General features: G+C 43.3%; 1 protein-coding gene across 1 annotated transcript; it reads right to left on the bottom strand.

Moving 5' to 3' along the window:
• Nucleotides 1-23826, bottom strand: LOC132775628 (uncharacterized). Its single transcript, XM_067469376.1, has 8 exons — nucleotides 23734-23826; nucleotides 20699-23494; nucleotides 18924-19001; nucleotides 15419-15540; nucleotides 8654-8791; nucleotides 3013-3091; nucleotides 2492-2612; nucleotides 1-1024 (listed from the first exon to the last, which is right to left on the bottom strand). The coding sequence occupies exons 2-8, from the start codon at nucleotides 20836-20838 to the stop codon at nucleotides 737-739; spliced, it is 966 nt and encodes a 321-aa protein (XP_067325477.1). The 5' UTR covers nucleotides 20839-23494; nucleotides 23734-23826; the 3' UTR covers nucleotides 1-736.
• Nucleotides 23827-26125: the final 2299 nt, after the last annotated feature.

Below are 26125 nucleotides of genomic sequence, written 5' to 3'. Positions count from 1 at the left end.
TTTGATTTTCCATTTGCTGCTTAGAAGAGGCTTTATTTTATGCATATTACAAAGACTGTGTAAATAGGTTGCACTGCTGTTTTTATGTGCACCATTGCCAGTTTTGTAGAGATTTTCTGTTTACCTTGACTATTGGTCTGAGACTATTTTGTGCCTGGGTTTTGGGGCGTTAGGACGCCGGAATAAAACACGCGCTGCGTAACATGCAGCACCTTTTCCTATAGTTTCTCAATAAATACCTCACACAGTCTCAACCAATTCAAACTAGTTTGTGGCAGCCACAAAAACAAAGTTTCTGGGGCATAACAACTACTTTCAAAGTAAGGACCACACAAATAAACAGGAAACAACACTTTCAAACCAGGAACAGGACATTTTTCAATTTTTTTACATGATGTCTCCTCCCTTTGTAGTAGAATCCTGGATTTGGGTAAGACCCATCTTCTGCTAGGTAGGAAGGCACAATCAAAGCCCTCCTGATGGATGGCCACCCAGCCTCTGTTGAAAAGCCTCTAGAGAGATACTTCATTGAACTTCCACGCAAGAGAACAGCTCTGGCGGTCAGGAAGTTCTTCCTCGTGTCTACCTGGAATCCCTTGTCCTGCCATTTGAATCCATGTCTCCATTGTGTCGGTCTCCAGAGCACCTTCCTCCTCAATGGGACCTCCTTTCAAATATTCAAACATGGCTCTCGTGTCCCCTTTTTTTCAGCCATAAGCAAAACAGATCCAGCTGCTCAGGGAGATTCATAGTTTCCAGACCTGTGGTCTGGACACGTTCCAGTTTGCCCCACTCCGTGATGGTGATGGTGGACTTCGACCAGCCGGAAAGCCCGCAGCAGTCCCGCCACCTGCAAACAGAGGTCCTTCGATATGTCAATGAAGGGGCAGCTCAAGGTCTGGATGCTGCGGAGGACATTCAGCAGGAAAATCAGCAAAGGCTGCAGGATGTGCTCGAAGATTGCCGACAGGACGGGTATCAACACCTGGTCACCGATAGCGGTAAGCAGGCCAACCACCAGCACCTGGAGGGACAAAAGGGCAGCATATCATTTAGAGATGTAGCCTGGTCAGATTCTGGGGATGCTGGGAGAGATTCAGAGGATCCAGAGATAAATGTTTTGAAATCTCCTGGCAGAAATATTTTCCAAGAGGACTATGAAGTCTGTTCCCACCTCGGAGTCTAAGATCTTCTGGGGAAGCCCTGCTCTCGACCCCGCCTCTATCACAAGTGAGATTGGCGGGGACGAGGAGCAGGGCCTTCTCAGTGGTGGCCCCTCACCTGTGGAATTCGCTCCCCAGGGAAATTAGATCAGCGACATCCCTCCTTTCCTTTAGGAAAAAATTGAAAACTTGGATTTGGGACCAGGCATTTGGACATTCTGGCAGCTAAAGAAAGGACTTGACGATGGACAGGAATTGACTAAACGGAATGGAACTATGGAACTCTGAACACTGAACATGAGATTAGTTTTACTGATTGTGTTATGTACTGATTATTTTAGTTTGCTAATTGTTTTAACTCTGTTTTGTATGTATGTATATCTTGTGTAGGCATCGAATCCTGCCTTTCTGTAAGCCGCCCTGAGTCCCCCCCTCCCCGGGGGTTGAGAAGGGCAGGGTAGAAGTACCAGAAATAAATAATAAATAAACCTGCCAGAACTGTGCCATTCAAAGAGAACGTCCATAAATCCAAAGCAGGAAAAACTATACCTCACAAAACCAGAACACAGGAATAGTTTGACACTTGGTTACATGAAATTTTCATTGAGAGCTTTGTACTTGAACACAGCGTTGCTCTCACAAAGATTGTATCAATATGAACCCCTTTTAAAAAGCTCAAATCCCTCCCATGAGATCATTTCTTTTGCACCTGGTCTCCTTACCTCTAAGTCAGTTAGATAAGGGAACCCTGTTGTCTCAGCTCCAATCTCTCTGTTCTTGACTCATCAGTGTAAAAGCACTGGGGCCAAATAAAATCCTGATTATCTGCTTTGAACTGGATTATCTGGCAGTGTAGACTCATATTAACCAGTTCAAAACAGATAATGTGGATTATCTGCCTTGATATTCTGGGTCATATGAATGTGTAGAAGGTGTTAATGTAAGATTAGTGTAATGTGAATGTTTAAATGTAATTTTGTGTAATGCCTGTGAATGTAACCTGATTGCATTACCAGAAAGTGTATTGACACTGAAAGGGTTAAGCAGTCAAGCTTCTAATGAACTGTGAAGTTGTGACCCTGAGTGTGCCTGGAACATGTAGGGAGAATCCAGAGATAAGATTTCGTTTGTCCTTCTTACTTCAGTGCTTTTGTCTTATTTCTGTCTTTTTGGTTGGGCATCAACGCGAGTGTGTGCTGTATATTTGCTCTACTCAGTAAAGCTATACGTTTGCTTTTACTGAAGTCTAAAAGTGTCCATTCTTCTAAGCTTCAAAGCTTCTGTCGCACTCTGAAAGAAGGGCCCTAAAAAGAACAGAAACCTCTCACCTGGAATACGGATTTGCCAAGAAAATGAATCAATTCCAGCAGGAACAACGTGGGGATGTGTACAAGGATCCTCAAGATGGCAAAGAACTCTTTCAGGCTTTGCTGGACTACTTTCTCACAACTGCCCAAAACAAGAAGAAAACAGGTTTAGCCAAAGGTCTTTTTGCTGGTTTTTTAATCTACTGATTCCTAGCTGTAAAGGAACAGAACAACAACAATAATATTGTATTGTCAGGTTCCCAGCACTAATAGATTACTACATCATCATCATATTCTGCTTTTCTCTCCTGACTGAGATCCAAAGGAGCATCCAGTTCAGCCATGGCTGTTAAAGTGGTGTCAAACTGTGTTAATTCTACAGTGCAGATGCACCCATAGAGGCGACAGGAACTTGCAAATTGCAAGGATCTCTATATTGTAAACATTTGCAGTTCTTCAGAGACAAGCCTGCAAAAGTTCCTACAAAGACGCACCAACACGTAACATCTGGGGAATCTCCTTTTCTCGAAGTTGCAAAATACCTTTCAGCCCGTTCCAGCATGGAGACCGAATCCCTTCCGGAGTGGAAAAAGGGCTGCTCTCCATAGTCAGTCCAAGTAGCTGAAAAATATGGAGAAATAATAATAAGAACCAATGTTAACCAAGCCAGAATTGAAAAGTTGACAACAGATCCCAAATATAGACTCTGCAAGGAAGCAGAGAAAAAATCGATCCCATCCTCAGCTGCTGCAAGAAGATCGCACAGACAGACTCCAAGCAAAGGCACAACACCATTGCTCAGGTGATTCATTGGAACTTGTGCCACAAAAACCATCTGCCTGCGACAAATAACTGGTGGGGTCACAAGCTGGAAAGAGTTTCAGAGAATGAACACACCAAACTCCTCTGGGACTTCCGGATTCAGACAGACAGAGTTTTGGAGCACAAGACTCCTGACCTCACGATCGTGTTAAAAAACAAAGTATGGATCGTTGATGTCGCAATCCCAGATGACAGCAGGACTGAAGAGAAACAACTGGAAAAACTGACACGATATGAGGATTTAAAAATCGAACTGCAAAGACTCTGGCACAAACCAGTCAAGGTGGTCCCAGTAGTGATCGGCACACTGGTGCAGTGCCTAAAGACCTTGGCCTGCACTTAAACACAATCGGCGCTGACAAAATTACCATCTGTCAGCTGCAGAAAGCCACCTTACTGGGATCTGCACGCATTATTTGTCAATACATCACACAGTACTAGACACTTGGGAAGTGTCCGACGTGTGATCCAGTACAACAGCCAGCAGAGTGTCTGCTGTGGATGCATCTTGTTGTGTTTCAAATAATAATAATAATAATAATAATAATAATAATAATTCCAGCATATAGATCTCATTTGCTGTGACAAACTGTGCTTTGGGGTCAGTAAAATAATAATAATAATAATAATAATAATAATAATAATAATAATAATAATAGTGTGATCCAATACAACAGCCAGCAGAATGTCTACTGTGGACTCCTCTTCTTGTGTTTCAAATAATAATACATCACGCAGTCCTAGACGCTTGGGAAGTGTTCGACTTGTGATTTTGTGATATGAAATCCAGCATATAGATCTTGTTTGCTGTGACATACTGTGTTTTTGTGTCAGTAAAATAATAATAATATGAGGATTTAAAGATTGAACTGCCAAGACTCTGGCACAAGCAGTAAAGGTGGTCCCAGTGGTGATGGGCACACTGGGTGCAGTGCCTAAAGACTATGGCCTGCACTTAAACACAATCAGCACTGACAGAATTACCAATTGTCAGCTGCAAAGGGCCACCCTACTTGGATCTGCACGCATTATTCGCCGTTACATCACACAGTCCTAAACACTTGGGAAGTGTTCAACGTGTGATCCAAAACAACAGCCAGCAGAGTGATCTTGTCTGCTGTGTACTCATCTTGTTGTGTATCTAATAATGATAATAATAATAATAATAATAATAATAATAATAATAATAATATATTGATGCAATGCAAATCTTCGGACGGATTCTATCTGGAAGAGGATGCGGAGAAAGGAAGAAGAGACTGCCCTCTTGTGGCAAGAAACGATCCCAAATTCAACTAAAATGCTTTGAGCAGTCTTCATCCCAAAATCCAGAATCAGAAATCGTCCAGGTAGGGAAATCCTTGCTTTCTGATGGATCAAATGTACACAAATGTTGTTTTGTACACACAATATTGTATAACACCACTATGTTCATAGGCTGCGTAGGCAACATTAATGAATTTTGTTTTTAGATCAGAGTCTTGTCTCCAAGATGATGATGATGATTACAACAATTCAATAATACAAATACAAGTATTCTAATAGCTATATATATACATATATATATATATATATACACACACACACACGCATACACTAACAGTCCCCTGATATGGCTTTTTTTTTTTGTTGTGTCAGGAGAGACTTGAGAATCTGCAAGTCACTTCTGGTGTGAGAGAATTGGCCATCTGCAAGGACGTTGCCCAGGGGACACCCGGATGATTTGATGTTTTATCATCCTTTAGGAGGCTTCTCTCATGTGTCCAATTCTGGGCACCACAATTCAAGAGAGATATTGACAAGTTGGAATGTGTCCAGAGGAGGGCGACTAAAATGATCAAGGGTCTGGAGAACAAGCCCTATGAGGAGTGGCTTAAGGAGCTGGGCATGTTTAGCCTGAAGAAGAGAAGGCTGAGAGGGGATATTATAGTCATGTATAAATATGTGAGAGGAAGCCACAGGGAGGAGGGAGCAAGCTTGTTTTCTGCTTCATGGAGACTAGGACACAATGGAACAATGGCTTCAAACTACAAGAGAGGAGATTCCATCTGAACATGAGGAAGAACTTCCTGACTGTGAGAGCCGTTCAGCAGTGGAACTCTCTGCCCCGGAGTGTGGTAGAGGCTCCTTCTTTGGAAGCTTTTAAACAGGGGCTGGATGGCCATCTGTCAGGGGTGGTTTGAATGCAATATTCCTGCTTCTTGGCAGAATGGGGTTGGACTGGATGGCCCATGAGGTCTCTTCCAACTCTTTGATTCTATGATTCTATGATTCTATGTCCCCGCATGAGGAGCTGGAGCAGATAAGAGGGAGCTCATCTGCCTCTCCCCGGATTCAAACCTGCGACCTGTCGGTCTTCAGTCCTGCCAGCACAGGGGTTTAACCCACTGCGCCACCGGGGCTCTATGATATGGCTGAATGATATGGAATCCTTGGGAGTTGTAGTTCCATAGGTTCTTTAGCCTTCACTGCCAGAGATTATTGGCGCGTCCCCAAACTATAACTCCAATGGCTGCTTAGTATTGAGCCACTGCAGTTGAAGTAGCACCAAACTGCATTAATTCTATAGTGCAGACGGAGGGATTCCATGAGAACCGCACCACAGTTCCGCTGCAAAAAGCAATTTTAAGACTACTGTGTGGTGATGGGATCCAGAGCGAAGGCCTCAGACACAGAAGGCATTGTGTGCGAGGCTTCCCAGCCCCAAAAGGCATCAGAGGCTTTCAGTTCCTCCTTGCATTTCCATTTTTGTGAGCCTTTCTTTCCGGAGAAGGTTCCTCTTCTTAGGGGCCCAACATTGACACTTGTCAAGGGAGTGGCAGCCTTTTTGAATCGGGCTTTGAGATATACACACACACACACACATATATACACACTTTTCCTAGAATTCTGAGTTTTGCAAGGACAGAGCTGTACCAATTAAGGCTAAAGCGCTATCATTTGTGTATGGTCTCAATCTATATAAATAAAAATGTAATGTTCGTTTGTGGGATTAATATAACTCAAAAGCCACTGGATGAATTGACACCAAATTTGGACACAATACACCTAACAGACCAATAAGTGACCATCACTCATACAATCCCTCCAAAAAAGCAGTGGAAAGGACCTAAAACCCCCAAAAAGCTAAATGACAATACAGAAATAAAGGGAAGGAAAAGGGAGGAAAGGAAGGGGAGAAAGAAAGACAGACAGTCAGACAGAAAGAGGGAGGGAGGGAGAGAGAGAGAGAGAGAGAGAGAGAAGCATGGAAGCAAAGAGCAAAGCAAAAGGGAAGAAGGAAGGAAAGAGGGAGAGAAGGAAGGAGAGAAGGAAGGAATAAAATGGAAGCAAAGAGGGAGTGAAGGAAATAATAAAAAGGAAGGAAAGAGGGAGTGAAGGTAGGAGGGAAAGAAGGAAAGAGAGAAGGAAGGATGGAAGCAAAAAGCAAAGGAAGGAAGGAAAGAAGGAGAGAAAGAAGGAAAAGAAAAGGAGGGAGGAAAGAGGGAGGGAAGGAAGGAGGGAAAGTAGAGAAAGGAAGGGATGGAAAGAAGGAAAGAGAGAAGGAAGGATGGAAGCAAAAAGCGGATGAAGGAAGGAAAGAGGTAGAGAAGGAGAGAAGGAAATAAAAAAGGGAAGGAAAGAGGGAGTGAAGGAAGGAGGGAAAGAAGGAAAGAAAGAGGAGGGAAGGAAGGAAAGAATGAAAGAGAAGGACTCCTCTGTGCATTGGCAGAGCGCCTTGACCTGTCCCTGCGAGCCAAGATGGAGCGAAGGATGGAAGCAAAAAGCGAAGGAAGGAAGGAAAGAGGTAGAGAAAGAGAGAAAGAAGAAGGAAAAGAAAAGGAGGAAGGATGGAAAGAAAGAAAAAAGGGAAGGAAGGAAAGAGAGTGAAGGAAGGAGGGAAAGAAGGAAAGAAAGAGAGAGGGACGGAAAAAAGGAAAGAGAGAAGGAAGGGTGGAAGCAAAAAGCAAAGGAAGGAAGGAAAGAGGTAGAGAAGGAGAGAAAGAAGAAGGAAAAAAGGAGGAAGGAAGGAGAGAAGGAAAGAAAAAAGGGAAGGAAGGAAAGGGAGTGAAGGAAGGAGAGAAAGAGCGGGGGGAGGAAAGAAGGAAAGAGAGAAGGATGGAATCAAAAAGCAAGGGAAGTAAGGAAAGAGGTAGAGAAAGAGAGAAAGAAGAAAAGAAAAGGAGGAAGGAAGGAGAGAAGGAAAGAAAAAAGGGAAAGAAAGAAAGAGGGAGTGAAGGAAGGAGGGAAAGAAGGAGAGAGAGAGAGAGGGAGGGAAGGAAAGAAGGAAAGAGAGAAGGAAGGATGGAATCAAAAAGCGGAGGGAGGAAGGAAAGAGATAGAGAAGGAAAGAAAGAAGGAAAAGAAAAGGAGGAAGGAAGGAGAGAAGGAAAGAATAAAAGGGAAGGAAAGAGGAAGTGAAGGGAGGAGGGGAAAAAGGAAAGAAAGAGGAAGGGAAGGAAAGAATGAAAGAAGGAAGGATGGAAGCAAAAAGCGAAGGAAGGAAGGAAACAGGTAGAGAAAGAGAGAAAGAAGAAGGAAAAGAAAAGGAGGAAGGATGGAGAGAAAGAAAGAAACGGAAGGAAGGAAAGAAAGAGTGAAGGAAGGAGGGAAAGAAGGAAAGAAAGAGGGAGGAACGGAAAGAAGGAAAGAGAAGGAAGGATGGAGGCAAAAAGCAAAGAAAGGAAGGAATGAGGTAGAGAAGGAGAGAAAAGAAGGGAAAGAAAAAGAGGAAGGAAGGAGAGAAAGAAAGAAAAAAGGGAAGGAAGGAAAGGGAGTGAAGGAAGGAGAGAAAGAGCGGGGGGGAGGAAAGAAGGAAAGAGAGAAGGATGGAATCAAAAAGCAAGGGAAGGAAGGAAAGAGGTAGAGAAAGAGAGAAAGAAGAAAAGAAAAGGAGGAAGGAAGGAGAGAAGGAAAGAAAAAGGGAAGGAAAGAAAGAGGGAGTGAAAGAAGGAGGGAAAGAAGGAGAGAGAGAGGGAGGGAAGGAAAGAAGGAAAGAGAGAAGGAAGGATGGAATCAAAAAGTGAAGGAAGGAAGGAAAGAGGTAGAGAAGGACAGAAAAGTGAGCGCTAGAAATAACATCATATGAAAGCTGACTGGCACAACCTGGGGATCATAACCAGACACAGTGAAGACATCTGCCCTTGCACTTAAGTAATCTGTGGCTCAATACACATGCCCAGTGTGGAATACATCTCACCACGTTATAACTGTGGATGTGGCTCTTAATGAGACATACCGCATTATCACCGGATGTCTATGCCCTACTCTTTAGGAATCCATTGGAACTCAACACCATCACCCTTGCGACATCGCAAGTGGCCACCCTTCGGTCCAAATGTCTGAGTACAATCCATCACCATTATCATCTTTGGCAGTTACCTTCTGTCTGGGTTCCTTTGGAGAGGGTCTGGGTCCCGCCTTGAGCCCTGGGTTCACGCCAATCATGGTCCAAATGGCTCCACTCCGCTCTCGTCTCAACTTGGTCCGGCTCTGGCTTCAGCAAAGGGATGGCGTCGCCTAAAGGGATAAGGCAGAACCAAGCACTCACTAACACCAGCATCATTTTGGGGTCTGCAATCCATTCTGCCAAGAAGCAGGAAAATCGCATTATAGAACCAGGCTGTGGCACAGCTAGTTAGTAGCCAGCTGCATTAAATCACTACTGACCAAGAGGTCATGATTTCGAAGCCAGGCCAGGTCAGAGTGAGCTCCCGACCACTAATAGTCTAGCTTGCTGTTGACCTATGCAGCCAGAAAAGACAGTTGCATCTGTCAAGTAGGAAATTTAAATACCGCTTTATGTGGGGAGGCTAATTTAACTAATTTACAACTAATTTATGACACCATCAAACCTTCCAGCAGCATGCGGAAGAATGAGGAAGTACTCCATCAAGGACCCGGTGTCACAAGTGGATCACACTCCGGGGCAGTGAGTTCCACTGCTGAACAGCTCTCACAGTCAGGAAGTTCTTCTTCATGTTCAGGTGGAATCTCCTTTCTGAAAATCTGATCAGTGTGGGAATTGTATTGTCAAAGGCTTTCATGGCTGGAATCACTAGGTTCTTGTGGGTTTTTTCGGGCTATAGGGCCATGTTCTAGAGGCATTTCTCATGACGTTTCGCCTGCATCTATGGCAAGCATCCTCAGAGGTAGTGAGGTCTGTTGGAAATGTCATCTGTGGAATGACTGGGGTGGGGCAAAGAGCTCTTCTCTGCTGAAGCTAGGTGTGAATGTTTCAGCTGACCACCTTCATTAGCATTTGAAGGCCTGGCTGAGCCTGGGAAAATGTTCTGTTGAGAGGTGTTAAGATGTGCCTGGTTGTTTCCTCTCTGTTGTTGTGCTGTTGTAATTTTAGAGTTTTTTAATAGTGGTAGCCAGATTTTGTTCATTTTCATGGTCTCCTCCTTTCTGTTGAAATTGTCCACATGCTTGTGGATTGGACACAGCATATTATTTGAGAACACAGAAATGCTGGACCACTCTCACAACCACCATGTCAGACTACACAGAGAAGCCACTGAAATCCACAAACACGTGGACAATTTCAACAGAAAGGAGGAGACCATGAAAATGAACAAAATCTGGCTACCAGTATTAAAAAACTCTAAAATTACTACAGCTAAACAGCAGAGAGGAAACAACCAGGCACATCTTAACACCTCTCAACAGAACATTTTCCCAGGCTCAGCCAAGCCTTCAAATGCTAATGAAGGTGGTCAGTTGAAACATTCACACCTAGCTTCAGCAGGGAAGAGCTCTTTGCCCCACCCCAGCCATTCCACAGATATATAAACTAGGGCTGGGCGGTTTCATTTCGTAAATTCGTAATTCGTTAAAAATTCGTTAATTTTTTTTGATAACGAAGCGATAACGAACCATTCTGGAGCAACTTAAAAACGAAACGAATTTTTAAATTTGTTTTGTAATTGTTTCGGATTCGTTATGTATTCGTTTCGTTATCGTTTTGAAGTCGTTTCGTTATTATTTCTGCATGTCTGGGGCAAGTTTTATAGTTGTTGTTTGTTTAATTAGTGAAAAAAAATTATAATATCACACCAACAGTCAACAACAGAGGGAGAGGGAAGCTTCAGAAGTCCCCCCTGTCCCATTTGGAGGTTTTTTAGCGTATTGCGCGGTTGCGTCCGCCATTAACGAATCGATTCGTTATTGTTTCGTATTTGTTTCGTTATTGTTTCGTAATTTTTTTTTACATTTACGAAATTTCGTAAATATCGAACTTTTTAAAAGAAAAATTTCGGAATTCTTTTAAAAATCGAAATGCAAAAACCCCCAAAAAACGAATCGATTTTAGAAACAATTTTTTCCGTGGTTGCCCAGGCCTAATATAAACCCATTTTCCTAGTTCCAAGAGACCTCACTACCTCTGAGGATGCTTGCCATAGATGCAGGCGAAACGTCAGGAGAAATGCCTCTAGAACATGGCCATATAGCCCGAAAAAACCCACAAGAACCTAGTGTGGGAATTGTTTTTCACAAGGTCTTGAGTCTTCTTGCCCAACTACAACTCCCACGATTCCATAGCATTGAGTCATGACTATTGCAAGTGGTGCCAAGCTCATTTTCCTACCCCTTTCCCACGCATTGGTGCTTCAAACCAGTTTGACCTCACAAAAGTCCCATTTTATGCAGAAATGGCAGCTTCTCCATTTCCAACCTGAGTTTCCGCTCCTCCAAAGCTGCGCAGAAGTACCCCTAGATATAGAGAAGCAGGTGGGAATATATTCTGTTCCTCCAAACCGAAGGTGCCTCCACACTGAAGAATTAATGCAGTCTCAAACTACGCAGGACCCATCTACTGCCATATAAAACCTAGATTACCTGCTTTGAAGTGGATTATATGGCAGTGTGGACTCATATAATCCAGTTCAGATAATGTGGGTTCTATGGCAGTGCAGAAGAGGCCTCAAACTGCCACGGCTCAATGCTATGCAAGCCTGGGATTTGTAGCTTGTTGAGACTTTAGGGGGGCTTTCAAGTGTTTATATGGGTCTCCGACCCCTTCTATACTGCAATATAAAATCCAGATTATCTGATTTGAACTGGATTATCTGGCAGTATAGACTCATATAATCCAGTTCAAAGCAGATAACACGGATTATCTGCTTTGATAATCCGGATTGTATGGCAGTGTAGAAGGGGCCTCAAACTATATCCAAATCCACAGTGCTATATCCTAAATCCACAGTGCAGCTGCACTCTGAGTTTGCTAGATCTCTCCCCATTTATTATTATTATTGTATTGTCAAAGGCTTTCATGGCCGGAATCACTGGGTTGCTGTACATTTTTCGGGCTGTATGGCCTGAAAAATGCTTCTGGAACATAGCCATACAGCCTGAAAAATCACAAATTGAACACTTCCCAAGTGCTGTGCGATGTATTTTTGAATGATGCGCACAGATCCTATTGTTGTTGTTGTAATTATCTCTTTTAAAAGACATCCTTTCACACTGTCATATAATCCAGATTACCAAAGCAGATAATCCACATTATCATCTGCTTTGATAATGTGGATTTTGAAGCTTTAGGTGCTCTTACTGCCTATTACAGGGAAAACCAGCTTATTCCCAATTTATCTGAAGCGCAGATATGTGCTTTTCACCTTAGGAATAGACAAGCGCCTCGAGCTCTGAGAATTACCTGAGAAGGAATCCCACTGGAGCATTGCAGCGCACCCAAATCCCTGGGAGTCACTCTGGACCGTGCTCTGACCTACAAGAAGCACTGCCTGAATATCAAGCCAAAAGTGGGCGCTAGAAACAACATCATACGAAAGCTGACTGGCACAACCTGGGGATCACAACCAGACACAGTGAAGACACCTGCCCTTGAGCTTTGCTACTGAGTATGCATGCCCACTGAGTATGCATGCCCAGTGTGGAACACATCTCACCATGCTGAAACAGTGGATGTGGCTCTTAATGAGACATGCCACATTATCACGGGGTGTCTGCACCCTACACCACTGGAGAAATTACACTGCTTAGCCGGTATTGCATCACCTGATATTTGCAGGGAAGTAGCAGCCTGTTATGAAAGGACCAAGGCAGTGACGTCTCCAGCTCATCCCCTGTTTGGATATCAGCCAGCACGTCAACGACTTAAATCAAGAAATAGTTTTCTAAGATCTACAGAGACACTTGCCGGAACACCTCAGCAAGTGAGAGTCCAAAAGTGGCAGGCTCAAACCCAGAACCTCAATCAATGGCTGATACCAAATGAGAGACTACCCCCCTGGGCACACAGAAGACTGGGCGACTTGGAAGGCGCTGAACAGAAAAAATGAAATGCAAAGATACAGAATGGGGGACAATGCCTGGCTCGAGAGCAGGACGTGTGAAAAAGATCTTGGAGTCCTTGTGGACAACAAGTTAAACATGAGCCAGGAATGTGATGTGGCGGCAAAAAAAGCCAATGGGATTTTGGCCTGCATCAAGAGGAGCATAGTGTCTAGATCTAGGGAAGAAATGCTCCCCATGCTCTATTCCGCTTTGGTTAGACCACACGTGGAATACTGTGTCCAATTCTGGGCACCACAGTTCAAGAGAGATATTGACAAGCTGGAATGTGTCCAGAGGAGGGCGACTAAAATGATCAAGGGTCTGGAGAACAAGCCCTATGAGGAGCGGCTTAGGGAACTGGGCATGTTTAGCCTGAAGAAGAGAAGGCTGAGAGGAGATATGATAGCCATGTATAAATATGTGAGAGGAAGCCACAGGGAGGAGGAGGGAGCAAGCTTGTTTTCTGCTTCCTTGGAGACTAGGACGCAATGGAGCAATGGCTTCAAACTACAAGAGAGGAGATTCCACCTGAACAAGAGGAAGAACTTCCTGACTGTTAGAGCCGTTCAGCAGTGGAACTCTCTGCCCCGGAGTGTGGTGGAGGCTCCTTCTTTGGAAGCTTTGAAACAGGGGCTGGATGGCCATCTGTCAGGGGTGATCTGAATGCAACATTCCTGCTTCTTGGCAGAATGGGGTTGGACTGGATGGCCCAGGAGGTCTCTTCCAACTCTTTGATTCTATGATTCTATGATTCTATGAACAGACTGCGCTCTGGCACCACGAGATGCAGAGCCAACCTCAAGAAATGGGGCCACAAAGTGGAATCCACGACATGCGAGTGTGGAGAAGAGCAAACCACTGACCACCTGCTGCAATGCAACCTGAGCCGTGCCACATGCACAATGGAGGACCTTGTTGCGGCAACACCAGAGGCACTCCAAGGGGCCAGATACTGGTCAAAGGACATTTAAGAGAATGCCAAGTTTGCAAACTTTTTGTTTTTTTTAATGCAATATACCGTATATACTCGAGTATAAGCCAACCCGAATATAAGCCGAGGCACCAAATTTTAACACAAAAACTGGGAAAATGTATTGACTCGAGTATAAGCCGAGGGCGAGTAATGCAGCAGCTACTGGTAAGTTTCAAAATAGAAATAGATAACAATAAAATTACATTAATTGAGGCATCAGTAGAGTAAATATTCAAAAATATTTACATAACATTGTAATTTAAGATAAAGCTGTCCAACTCTGATTAAACCATTATTCTAACCTTCTTCAGTGTAAATGTGCATACATATCCTTCCAATAATAATAAAATAATAGTAAAATAATAAATGTAATAAAGATAATAATAGAGTAATATAATAAATGTTATAATAACAATAAAGAGTAAAGTAATAAATGTAACAACAACAACAACAATAATAATAATAATAATAACAGAGTAAAATAATAAATGCAATAAAAATAATACAAATAACAGAGTAAAATAGTAAATAACCTTGACTCGAGTATAAGCCGAGGGGAGATTTTTCAGCCTAAAAAGGGGGCTGAAAAGCTAGGCTTATACTCGAGTATATACAGTAACTATTTGGTTCGCTCCTATCACAATAAATAAATACAATCTGCTTTGAATTGGATTAATAGAACCATAGAATCATAGAATCCTAGCCAGACATTCAATGCAATTAAGACAAATCATAGAATCAAAGAATCAAAGAATTGGAAGAGACCTCGTGGGCCATCCAGTCCAACCCCATTCTGCCAAGAAGCAGGAATATTGCATTCAAATCACCCCTGACAGATGGCCATCCAGCCTCTGCTTAAAAGCTTCCAAAGAAGGAGCCTCCACCACACTCCGGGGCAGAGAGTTCCACTGCTGAACGGCTCTCACAGTCAGGAAGTTCTTCCTCTTATTCAGGTGGAATCTCCTCTCTTGTAGTTTGAAGCCATTGCTCCATTGCGTCCTAGTCTCCAGGGAAGCAGAAAGGAAGCTTGCTCCCTCCTCCTCCCTGTGGCTTCCTCTCACATATTTATACATGGCTATCCTATCTCCTCTCAGCCTTCTCTTCTTCAGGCTAAACATGCCCAGTTCCTTAAGCCGCTCCTCATAGGGCTTGTTCTCCAGACCCTGGATCATTTGAGTCGCCCTCCTCTGGACACATTCCAGCTTGTCAATCTCTCTCTTCAATTGTGTTGCCCAGAATTGGACACAATATTCCAGGTGTGGTCTAACCAAAGCGGAATAGAGCACGGGGAGCATTACTTCCTTAGATCTAGACACTATGCTCCTCTTGATGCAGGCCAAAATCCCATTGGCTTTTTTTGCCGCCACATCACATTCCTGGCTCATGTTTAACTTGTTGTCCACGAGGACTCCAAGATCTTTTTCACACGTACTGCTCTCGAGCCAGGCATCATCCCCCATTCTGTATCTTTGCATTTCGTTTTTTCTGCCAAAGTGGAGTATCTTGCATTTGTCACTGTTGAACTTCATTTTGTTAGTTTTGGCCAATCATCTCTCTAATCTGTCAAGATCCCTTTGAGTCCTGCTCCTGTCCTCTTGAGTATTGGCTCTCCCTCCCAATTTGGTGTCGTCTGCAAACTTGATGATCCTGCCTTCTAGCCCTTCATCTCAGTCATTAATAAAGATGTTGAACAGGACCGGGCCCAGGACGGAACCCTGCTTGTGGCACTCCACTCGTCACTTCTTATGGCGTCTACACCGCCATATTATCCAGATAATCTGGATTTTATTTGACTGTGTTGAAGGGGCCTCAAAGCAGCTACTTTCTCTCCCCCCCCCCCTTTTTTTTTTCTCCATTGCTTGTTTATTTACCTGTTAATATCTCCTTGGGGTCTTCAGAGGGGGGATCCGTCCAGGTCTCCTCCTTCACTGGTAAGTTCTGGTTTGGTTCAAAAGCATCAGGAATCCCCTCGGAGTCCATACTCCTCCAGAGGCTGGAAAGAGGAAATCGGAAGTATAAAAATCTCATTACATTGATTACTGATATGATAAATGCATCACTAAAAAATTTTTGCATAGTCCCAAAGGAAGGGAATGCTTAATGGAGTTTGTCCTAGGGCAGTGGCTCCCAACCTTCCTAATGCAGCGACCCCTTCATCCAGTTCCTCATGTGGTGGTGACCCACAACCATCACATTCTTTTCATTGTTACTTCATAACTGGAATTTTGCTCCTGTTATGAATCATAATGTCAATATCTGATAGGCAGGTTACATTTTCATTCATTGAACCAAATTTGGAACAAATTTGAATACTAGTGGGGTTGGGAGATTTTGTCATTTGGGAGTTGTAGTTGCTGGTATTTATAGTTCACCTACAATCAAAAATCATTCTGAACTCCACCAATGATGAAATTGAACTAAACTTGGCATACAGAACTCTCATTACTAATAGAAAATACTGGAAGGATTTGATGGGCATCGAGTTTGGGAGATGTAGTTCACCTACATCCAGAGAGCACTGTGGACTCAAACAATGATCAATTTGGACCAAACTTGGCATGAATGCTCAATATGGCCAAACGTGAACAGTGGTGGAGTTTGGTGAAAATGGATCTTGATATTTGGGAGTTGTAGTTGATGGGATTTATAGTTCACCCACAATCAAAGATCATTCTGAATCCACCAATGATGAAATTGAACTAAACTTGGCACACAGAACTCCCATTACTAATAGAAAATACTGGAAGGATTTGATGGGCATCGAGTTTGGGAGATGTAGTTCACCTACATCCAGAGAGCACTGTGGACTCAAACAATGATCAATTTGGACCAAACTTGGCATGAATGCTCAATATGGCCAAACGTGAACAGTGGTGGAGTTTGGTGAAAATAGACCTTGACATTTGGGAGTTGTAGTTACTGGGATTTATAGTTCACCCACAATCAAAGATCATTCTGAACTCCACCAATGATGAAATTGAACTAAACTTGGCATACAGAAGTCCCATTACTAATAGAAAATACTGGAAGGATTTGATGGGCATCGAGTTTGGGAGATGTAGTTCACCTACATCCAGAGAGCACTGTGGACTCAAACAACGATCAATTTGGACCAAACCTGGCATGAATGCTCAATATGGCCAAACGTGAACAGTGGTGGAGTTTGGTGAAAATGGATCTTGATATTTGGGAGTTGTAGTTGATGGGATTTATAGTTCACCCACAATCAAAGATCATTCTGAATCCACCAATGATGAAATTGAACTAAACTTGGCACACAGAACTCCCATTACTAATAGAAAATACTGGAAGGATTTGATGGGCATCGAGTTTGGGAGATGTAGTTCACCTACATCCAGAGAGCACTGTGGACTCAAACAATGATCAATTTGGACCAAACTTGGCATGAATGCTCAATATGGCCAAACGTGAACAGTGGTGGAGTTTGGTGAAAATAGACCTTGACATTTGGGAACTATATTTGCTGGGATTTACAGTTCACCTGCAATCAAAGAGCATTCTGAACTCCACCAATGATGAAATTGAACTAAACTTGGCATACAGAACTCTCATTACTAATAGAAAATATTGGAAGGATTTGATGGCCATCGAGTTTTGGAGTTGTAGTTCACCTACATCCAGAGAGCACTGTGGACTCAAACAATGATCAATTTGGACCAAACTTGGCATGAATGCTCAATATGGCCAAACGTGAACAGTGGTGGAGTTTGGTGAAAATTGACCTTGACATTTGGGAGTTGTAGTTACTGGGATTTATAGTTCACCCACAATCAAAGATCATTCTGAACTCCACCAATGATGAAATTGAACTAAACTTGGCATACAGAACTCCCATTACTAATAGAAAATACTGGAAGTATTTGATGGGCATCGAGTTTGGGAGATGTAGTTCACCTACATCCAGAGAGCACTGTGGACTCAAACAACGATCAATTTGGACCAAACCTGGCATGAATGCTCAATATGGCCAAACGTGAACAGTGGTGGAGTTTGGTGAAAATGGATCTTGATATTTGGGAGTTGTAGTTGATGGGATTTATAGTTCACCCACAATCAAAGATCATTCTGAATCCACCAATGATGAAATTGAACTAAACTTGGCACACAGAACTCCCATTACTAATAGAAAATACTGGAAGGATTTGATGGGCATCGAGTTTGGGAGATGTAGTTCACCTACATCCAGAGAGCACTGTGGACTCAAACAATGATCAATTTGGACCAAACTTGGCATGAATGCTCAATATGGCCAAACGTGAACAGTGGTGGAGTTTGGTGAAAATAGACCTTGACATTTGGGAACTATATTTGCTGGGATTTACAGTTCACCTGCAATCAAAGAGCATTCTGAACTCCACCAATGATGAAATTGAACTAAACTTGGCATACAGAACTCTCATTACTAATAGAAAATATTGGAAGGATTTGATGGCCATCGAGTTTTGGAGTTGTAGTTCACCTACATCCAGAGAGCACTGTGGACTCAAACAATGATCAATTTGGACCAAACTTGGCATGAATGCTCAATATGGCCAAACGTGAACAGTGGTGGAGTTTGGTGAAAATTGACCTTGACATTTGGGAGTTGTAGTTACTGGGATTTATAGTTCACCCACAATCAAAGATCATTCTGAACTCCACCAATGATGAAATTGAACTAAACTTGGCATACAGAACTCCCATTACTAATAGAAAATACTGGAAGTATTTGATGGGCATCGAGTTTTGGAGTTGTAGTTCACCTACATCCAGAGAGCACTGTGGACTCAAACAATGATCAATTTGGACCAAACTTGGCATGAATGCTCAATATGGCCAAACGTGAACAGTGGTGGAGTTTGGTGAAAATAGACCTTGACGTTTGGGAGTTGTAGTTACTGGGATTTATAGTTCACCCACAATCAAAGAGCATTCTGAACCCCACCAATGATAGAATTGAGCCAAACTTACCAAACAGAAACCCCATGTATAACAGATGGTCTTTGGTGACCCGTCTGACACCCCCTTTGTGACCCGCTCAGGGGTCCCGATGATGGCGGGGCCAACAGAGGCGGCCTTGCGACCCCTCCAAAATGGCCAGGCGACCCCCCTGGGGGCCGCGACCCCCAGGTGGAGAACCGCTGTCCTAGGGGCATCCTAGAGGTAATCTAGTCTGACCCCACTTGAACTGCTGCACGCCCAAGACTATGAAATTGCAGAAGACCTTACATAACTACAACTCCCAGGATTCCATAGTATTGAGCCATGGCCATTCAAGTGGTATCAAACAGCATTAACACTACAGTGTAGACACACTCGTAATGTAAGGACACATATTAAAAACAAAGATATAAATATAATTCGGAGCAGACCTACCCATTCTGCTGAAGGACTTCTTCCTCTTTCCCGTGGCAGACTTTTCTCCAGTTTGTATGCCACGTTCCTCCACGTCCACTATATAAAATTGGCCAAAAATTAGACACTGAATTAAATAATAAATATATATTTAACTGTGTCACTTTGAGCTTCATTTCAGAGAGGAAAGAACAGTAGAACAAGAACAACACTGCCAAAAGCCAGTCAAGGTGGTCCCAGTGGTGATCGGCCAGTACAACAACAACAACAACACTGCCACAAGCCAGTCAAGGTGGTCCCAGTGGTGATCGGTCAGTACAACAACAACAACAACAACACTGCCACAAGCCAGTCAAGGTGGTCCCGGTGGTGATCGGCCAGTACAACAACAACAACAACACTGCCACAAGCCAGTCAAGGTGGTCCCAGTGGTGATCGGCCAGTACAACAACATCATCAACAACAACAACAACACTGCCACAAGCCAGTCAAGGTGGTCCCAGTGGTGATCGGCCAGTACAACAACATCATCAACAACAACAACAACACTGCCACAAGCCAGTCAAGGTGGTCCCAGTGGTGATCGGCCAGTACAACAACAACAACAACACTGCCACAAGCCAGTCAAGGTGGTCCCAGTAGTGATCAGCCAGTACAACATCAACAACAACACTGCCACAAGCCAGTCAAGGTGGTCCCAGTGGTGATCGGCCAGTACAACAACATCATCAACAACAACAACAACACTGCCACAAGCCAGTCAAGGTGGTCCCAGTGGTGATCGGCCAGTACAACAACAACAACAACACTGCCACAAGCCAGTCAAGGTGGTCCCAGTAGTGATCAGCCAGTACAACATCAACAACAACACTGCCACAAGCCAGTCAAGGTGGTCCCAGTGGTGATCGGCCAGTAAAACAACAACAACAACAACAACACTGCCACAAGCCAGTCAAGGTGGTCCCAGTGGTGATCGGCCAGTACAACAACAACAACAACAACACTGCCACAAGCCAGTCAAGGTGGTCCCAGTGGTGATCGGCCAGTACAACAACAACAACAACAACACTGCCACAAGCCAGTCAAGGTGGTCCCAGTGGTGATCAGCCAGTACAACAACAACAACAACAACACTGCCACAAGCCAGTCAAGGTGGTCCCAGTGGTGATCGGCCAGTACAACAACAACAACAACACTGCCACAAGCCAGTCAAGGTGGTCTCTGTGGTGATCGGCACACTGGGTGCAGTGCCTAAAGACCTTGGTCTGCACTTAAAAACAATCGGTGCTGACAAAATGACCCTGCAAAAGGCCACCCTGCTTGGATCTGCATGCATTATTCACCGATACATCACACAGTCCTACACACTTGCGAAGTGTCCGATGTGTGATCAAATACAACAGCCAGCATAAGGATCTTTTTGGCTGTGTACTAATGTTGTTGTGCATCTAATAATAATAATAATAATAATAATAATAATAATAATAAGGAACAAGAACCTCTTTTAAACCCACCTCTGGGACAAATAAATCATACAAACATCTTTTAAATCTCTCTCCCCATCGCATTGCACCAGGGAAGTTAAAGTGGAGTCAAACTGCATTAATTCTACAGTGCAGATGCATCCTGGGATAATACGTTTGCATCAGGGAAAATGCATCACACAAATAAATTAAAACAAAAATAAAATAAGAACATACCTCCAAATACTATCATGAATGCAAACTGCAGATGCACCCATAGACAATATGTTGGCATCACAGAAATAAATTATGGCAAGGATAATAAGAACTTACTTCCAAATAGGATCATGTTTGGGTTCTTCCATAGCGTGGCGAATTTGGTTTCCACTCTGCCATTGGTCTCCCATTGATGTGCAAATAACCTCTGGAACGGATCCTGGTTGCTGCTTCTTCCTACTCATCCCTTTTCCCATTCTGATATATATTATTATAAATATATATAATTATATAATAATAATAATAATAATAATAATAATAAAGATAATTATTATTTATGGTTATTATAATAATTATTATGTTTATCTATACACCACCTTTTCTCCCCACAAGGAGACTCAAAGTAGCTAGGAGTCTCTATAGCTCCACTCTTCTCTCCTCCCTCCTTCTTTCTCCAAAAGGCGGTTCAAAAACTACAAAAGGAAGGTATCTGAAACTCCACTCTTCTCTCCTCCCTCCTACTGTCTCCGAATGCAGTTCAAAAACTATAAAGGGTCGTCTCTGAAGCTCCACTCTTCTCTCCTCCCTCCTTCTGTCTCCGAAGGCAGTTCAAGAACTACAAAAGAAAGGTCTCTGAAGCTCCACTCTTCTCGCTCTTCTTCTTTCTCCAAAGGTAGTTCAGAAACTACAAAAGGAAAGTCTGTGAAGCTCGACTCTTCTCTCCCTCCTTCTTTCTCCGAAGACAGTCCAAAAACTAAAAAAGAAAGGTCTCTGAAGCTCCACTCTTCTTTCCCTTCTTCTTTCTCTGAAGGCAGTTCAAAAATTACAAAAGGACCAAAAGGACGTCTCTGAAGCTCCACTCTTGGCTCCCTCCTTCTGTCTCCGAATGCAGTTCAAAAACTATAAAGGGAGGTCTCTGAAGATCCACTCTTCTCTCCTCCCTCCTTCTGTCTCCAAATGCAGTTCAAAAACGATAAAGGGACGTCTCTGAAGATCCACTCTTCTCTCTTCCCTCCTTCTTTCTTCAAAGGCAGTTCAAAAACTACAAAAGAAAGGTCTCTGAAGCTCAACTCTTTTCTCCTCCCTCCTTCTTTCTTCAAAGGCAGTTCAAAAACTACAAAATAAAGGTCTCTGAGGCTCCAGTCTTCTCTCCTCCCTCCTTCTTTCTCCAAAGGCAGTTTAGAAACTACAAAAGGAAAGTCTGTGAAGCTCGACTCTTCTCTCCCTCCTTCTTTCTCCAAAGGCAGTTCAAAAACTACAAAAGAAAGGTCTCTGAAGCTCCACTCTTCTCTCCTCCCTCCATCTGTCTCCAAATGCAGTTCAAAAACGATAAAGGGACGTCTCTGAAGATCCACTCTTTTCTCCTCCCTCCTTCTTTCTTCAAAGGCAGTTCAAAAACTACAAAATAAAGGTCTCTGAGGCTCCAGTCTTCTCTCCTCCCTCCTTCTTTCTCCAAAGGCAGTTTAGAAACTACAAAAGGAAAGTCTGTGAAGCTCGACTCTTCTCTCCCTCCTTCTTTCTCCAAAGGCAGTTCAAAAACTACAAAAGAAAGGTCTCTGAAGCTCCACTCTTCTCTCCTCCCTCCATCTGTTTCCGAATGAAGTTCAAAAACTATGAAGGGATGTCTCTGAAGCTCCACTCTTCTCTCTTCCCTTGTTTCTCCAATGGCAGTTCAAAACCTACAAAAGGAAATTCTTTGAAGCTCTACTCTTCTCTCCTCCCTCCTTCTTTCTCCGAAAGCAGTTCTAAAACTACAGAAAGAAGGTCTCTCAAGCTCTACTCTTCTCTCCTCCCTCCTTCTTTCTTCAAAGGCAGTTCAAGAACTAGAAAAGGAAGGTCTCTGAAGCTCCACTCTTCTCTCCCTTCTTCTTTCTCCGAAGGCAGTTCAAAACCTACAAAAGGAAAATCTCTGAAGCTCCACTCTTCTCTCTTCCCTCCTTCTGTCTCCGAAGGCAGTTCAAAAACTACAAAAGAAAGGTATCTGAAGCTCCACTCTTCTCTCCTCTCTTCTTCTGTCTCTGACGGCAATTATTCATATTATTATGGTGTTTATCTGTACCCTACTTTTTCTCTCTATAAGGACTCAAAGCAGCCATATGTGTGTGTGTGTGTGTGTTTCCTTATCAGCACAGTTGACCAGGTATTTCTAATTGGACGTTTGGGCCATCAATAATTCGGATTCTATCCACCAATCTGTGCACAAGTCCCAACTCCTCTTTGGCAGAGAAGGCTAAGCGCCTTGCAAAACTACAACTCCCAGGATTTCATAGCCTCGAGACATTCCAAAGTGGTGTCAAACTGCATTCCTTCTGCAGTGAGAATGCACTCTTAGGAAACAGCTTTACCCACAAGGACAGCTCCAATGATCAGAGCAGTTTGCGAGCGGAAAACATAATAATAATAATAATAATAATAATAATAATAATAATAATAATATGCTGCTGCCTGGTAGAGTTTCCTAATAATAATAATAATAATAATAATAATAATAATATGCTGCTGCCTGGTAGAGTTTCCTTATCTAGGGATTTCTAATAATATGCTGTTGCCTGGTAGAGTTTCCTAATAATAATAATAATAATAATAATAATAATAATAATAATTTGCTGCCCAGTAGAGGTTCCTTCTCAGGAGGTTTCTAAGCCGACACTGGATGGCCATCTGTCGGGAGGGTTTCGATTGGGTTTTCCTGCATGGTAGACGTGGGTTGGACTAGATGACCCTTGGATCACCTTTTAGCAAAATCTATGCTGATGGGGTTGCTTTTAAGCAGAGGCTGGATGGCCATCTGTTGGGAGGGATCACATTGTGTCTTCCTGCCTTGCAGAAAAGGGTTGGACTAGATGGCCTTTGGGGGTCTCTCCTCCAACTTTAGGATTCTGTAAACTGTTCCAAAATACAGCCACAGCTTTCCTGTAAAGACACATTGAAAACAATAGCAAATTCAGTTTTCCATTCATTCCTTATTATTAGGCTTTATTGGGATTACAAAGCCCATCATTCTGCACAATTGGACCAGAACTGCCCATGCCAATGGAAAGAATGGGAATATCAGAAGGCCATGTTTATTCCATTTATTCAATTGCTAATCAGTCCCAGTACAAAGATCAATATCCCAAAGGTCTTTGGACCTTTCTGCCTGCCTGGCCTACCTTGCAAGGCTGTTGTTAAGACCACAAATAGCAGCAGCAGCAGCAGCAAGCGAGGATTCCTCCTAAGGAAAACAATGGTGCATCACTCTATTATTTCTATCTCTATGGTTCCGGCTTGAGCGACAGCGAACGGAGAGTTTTGATTGGCCAATGAAACGCCCGCCCACTTATTTCTGCATAACTCCGCCCACGCCATGACGCAATCTGTCGTTCCGCCTAGGTAAAACAATGGTGCATCACTCTATTATTTCTATCTCTAAGGTCCCGGCTTGAGCGACAGCGAACGGAGAGTTTTGATTGGCCAATGAAACGCCCGCCCACTTATTTCTGCATAACTCCGCCCACGCCATGACGCAATCTGTCGTTCCTCCTAAGGAAAACAATGGTGCATCACTCTATAATTCCTATCTCTACGGTTCCGGCTTGAGCGACAGCGAACGGACAGTTTTGATTGGCCAAAGAAACGCCCGCCCACTTATTTCTGCATAACTCCGCCCACGCCATGACGCAATCGGTCGCCAATCAGCTGAGAAAACAGAAAGGAAAGGGGGCGTGGAAAAGAGAAAGGAGGAGGAGTTAGGGGCGTGGCCTGGCTCTTAAAGGAGACGCGACTGTTTAGAAAGGAAAAGGGGCGGGGAAATTAGAAAGGAGGAGGAGGAGTTAGGGGCGTGGCCTGACTCTTAAAGGAGACGCGACGGTTTAGAAAGGAAAAGGGGCGGGGAAATAGAAAGGAGGAGGAGTTAGGGGCGCGGCCTGGCTCTTAAAGGAGACGCGACGGTTTAGAAAAGAAAGGGGGCGGGGAATGTAGAAAGGAGGAGGAGTTAGGGGCGTGGCCTGGCTCTTAAAGGAGACGCGACGGTTTAGGAAGGATAATAATAATACTAATAATAATAATAATAATAATAACAACAACAATCAGAAGGTTGGACTAAATGGCCTTTGGGGTCCCTTCCAACTCTGATTCTATGTCCCTTTCTAGACTGCCATATAATCCAGATTATCAAAGCAGATAATCCAGATTATCTGTTTTGAACTGGATTATATGAGTCTACACTGCCATATAATCCAGTTAAAAGCCAGACAATCTGGATTTTATATGGCAGAATCCCAGGATTCTGCATTCTCTTTCAAACAGTGCTCAGCAAACTACAACTCCCAGGGTTCTGTAGAAACAAATGCAGTTTGACACCTCTTTTCAGGCCCTTGCTTTAATGCTATGCAATGCTGGGAGTTGTAGTTTGGCGAGGCCCCAGAGCATGCTCGAGACCTTGCAAAACTACAACTCACACAATTCCATGGGAGTTGTAGTTCTGCATTCTCCTTCAAACAGTGCTCAGCAAACTACAACTCCCAGGGTTCTGTAGAAATAAATAAAGTTTGACAACTCTTTTCAGGCCCTTGCTTTAATGCTATGCAATGCTGAGAGGTGTAGTTTGGCGAGGCCCCAGAGTAGGCTCGAAACCTTGCAAAACTACAACTCCCACAATTCCACAAGGCATTGAAAATGGCCTCAGACTGCATTGGTTCTGCAGTATCGGTGCAGCAGAACCGTGGGAGTTGTAGTTCTGCATTCTCTTTCAAGGAGTGCTTAGCAAACTACAACTCCCAGCATTCTGTAGAAACAAATGCAGTTTGACACCTCTTTACAGGCCCTTGCTTTAATACTATGCAATGCTGGGAGTTGCAGTTTGGCGAGGCCCCAGAGTAGGCTCGGGACCTTTCAAAACTACAACTCCCACAATTCCATGGGAGTTGTAGTTCTGCATTTTCTTTCAAAAAGTGTTCAGCAAACTACAACTCCCAGGATTCCATAGTTCAAGTGGCCCCAAACTGCATTCCCTTTGGCACCATAGGATGACAGTGAGGCCTTATCTAAAAGGTCATGTAATAATCCAGATTATCAAATGGAATAATCCTGATTATCTGACTTGAACCGGATTATCTGAGTCCACACTGCCATATAATCCGGTTCAGAGCATATGGCAGTGTAAATTGACAGTGAGGCCTTATCTAAGAGGCCATGTAATAATCCAGATTATCAAATGGAATAATCCTGATTATTTGCTTTGAACCGGATTATCTGAGTCCACACTGCATTATAATCCGGTTCAGAGCATATGGCAGTGTAAATTGACAGTGAGGCCTTATCTAAGAGGTCATGTAATAATCCAGATTATCAAATGGAAGAATCCTGATTATCTGACTTGAACCGGATTATCTGAATCCACACTGCATTATAATCCGGTTCAGGGCACATGGCAGTGTAAATTGACAGTGAGGCCTTATCTAAGAGGTCATGTAATAATCCAGATTATTCAAATGGAATAATCCTGATTATCTGTCTTGAACCGGATTATCTGAGTCCACACTGCATTATAATCCGGTTCAGAGC

This window comes from Anolis sagrei, chromosome 5, assembly GCF_037176765.1.
Source record: "Anolis sagrei isolate rAnoSag1 chromosome 5, rAnoSag1.mat, whole genome shotgun sequence".
NCBI lineage: Eukaryota > Metazoa > Chordata > Lepidosauria > Squamata > Dactyloidae > Anolis > Anolis sagrei.
This window is presented reverse-complemented; position numbering and strand designations above follow the sequence as displayed.

Coding starts and splice junctions, on each gene's coding strand:
- LOC132775628 (XM_067469376.1), bottom strand. CDS start 20,838: ATGGGAAAAGGGATGAGTAGGAAGAAGCAGCAACCAGGATCCGTTCCA. Junction 8,792..15,418: donor CCCCAAGGAGATATTAACAG/GTAAATAAACAA, acceptor TTATCCCTTTAG/GCGACGCCATCCCTTTGCTG. Junction 2,613..3,012: donor ATGCTGGAACGGGCTGAAAG/GTATTTTGCAAC, acceptor TGTTTTGGGCAG/TTGTGAGAAAGTAGTCCAGC.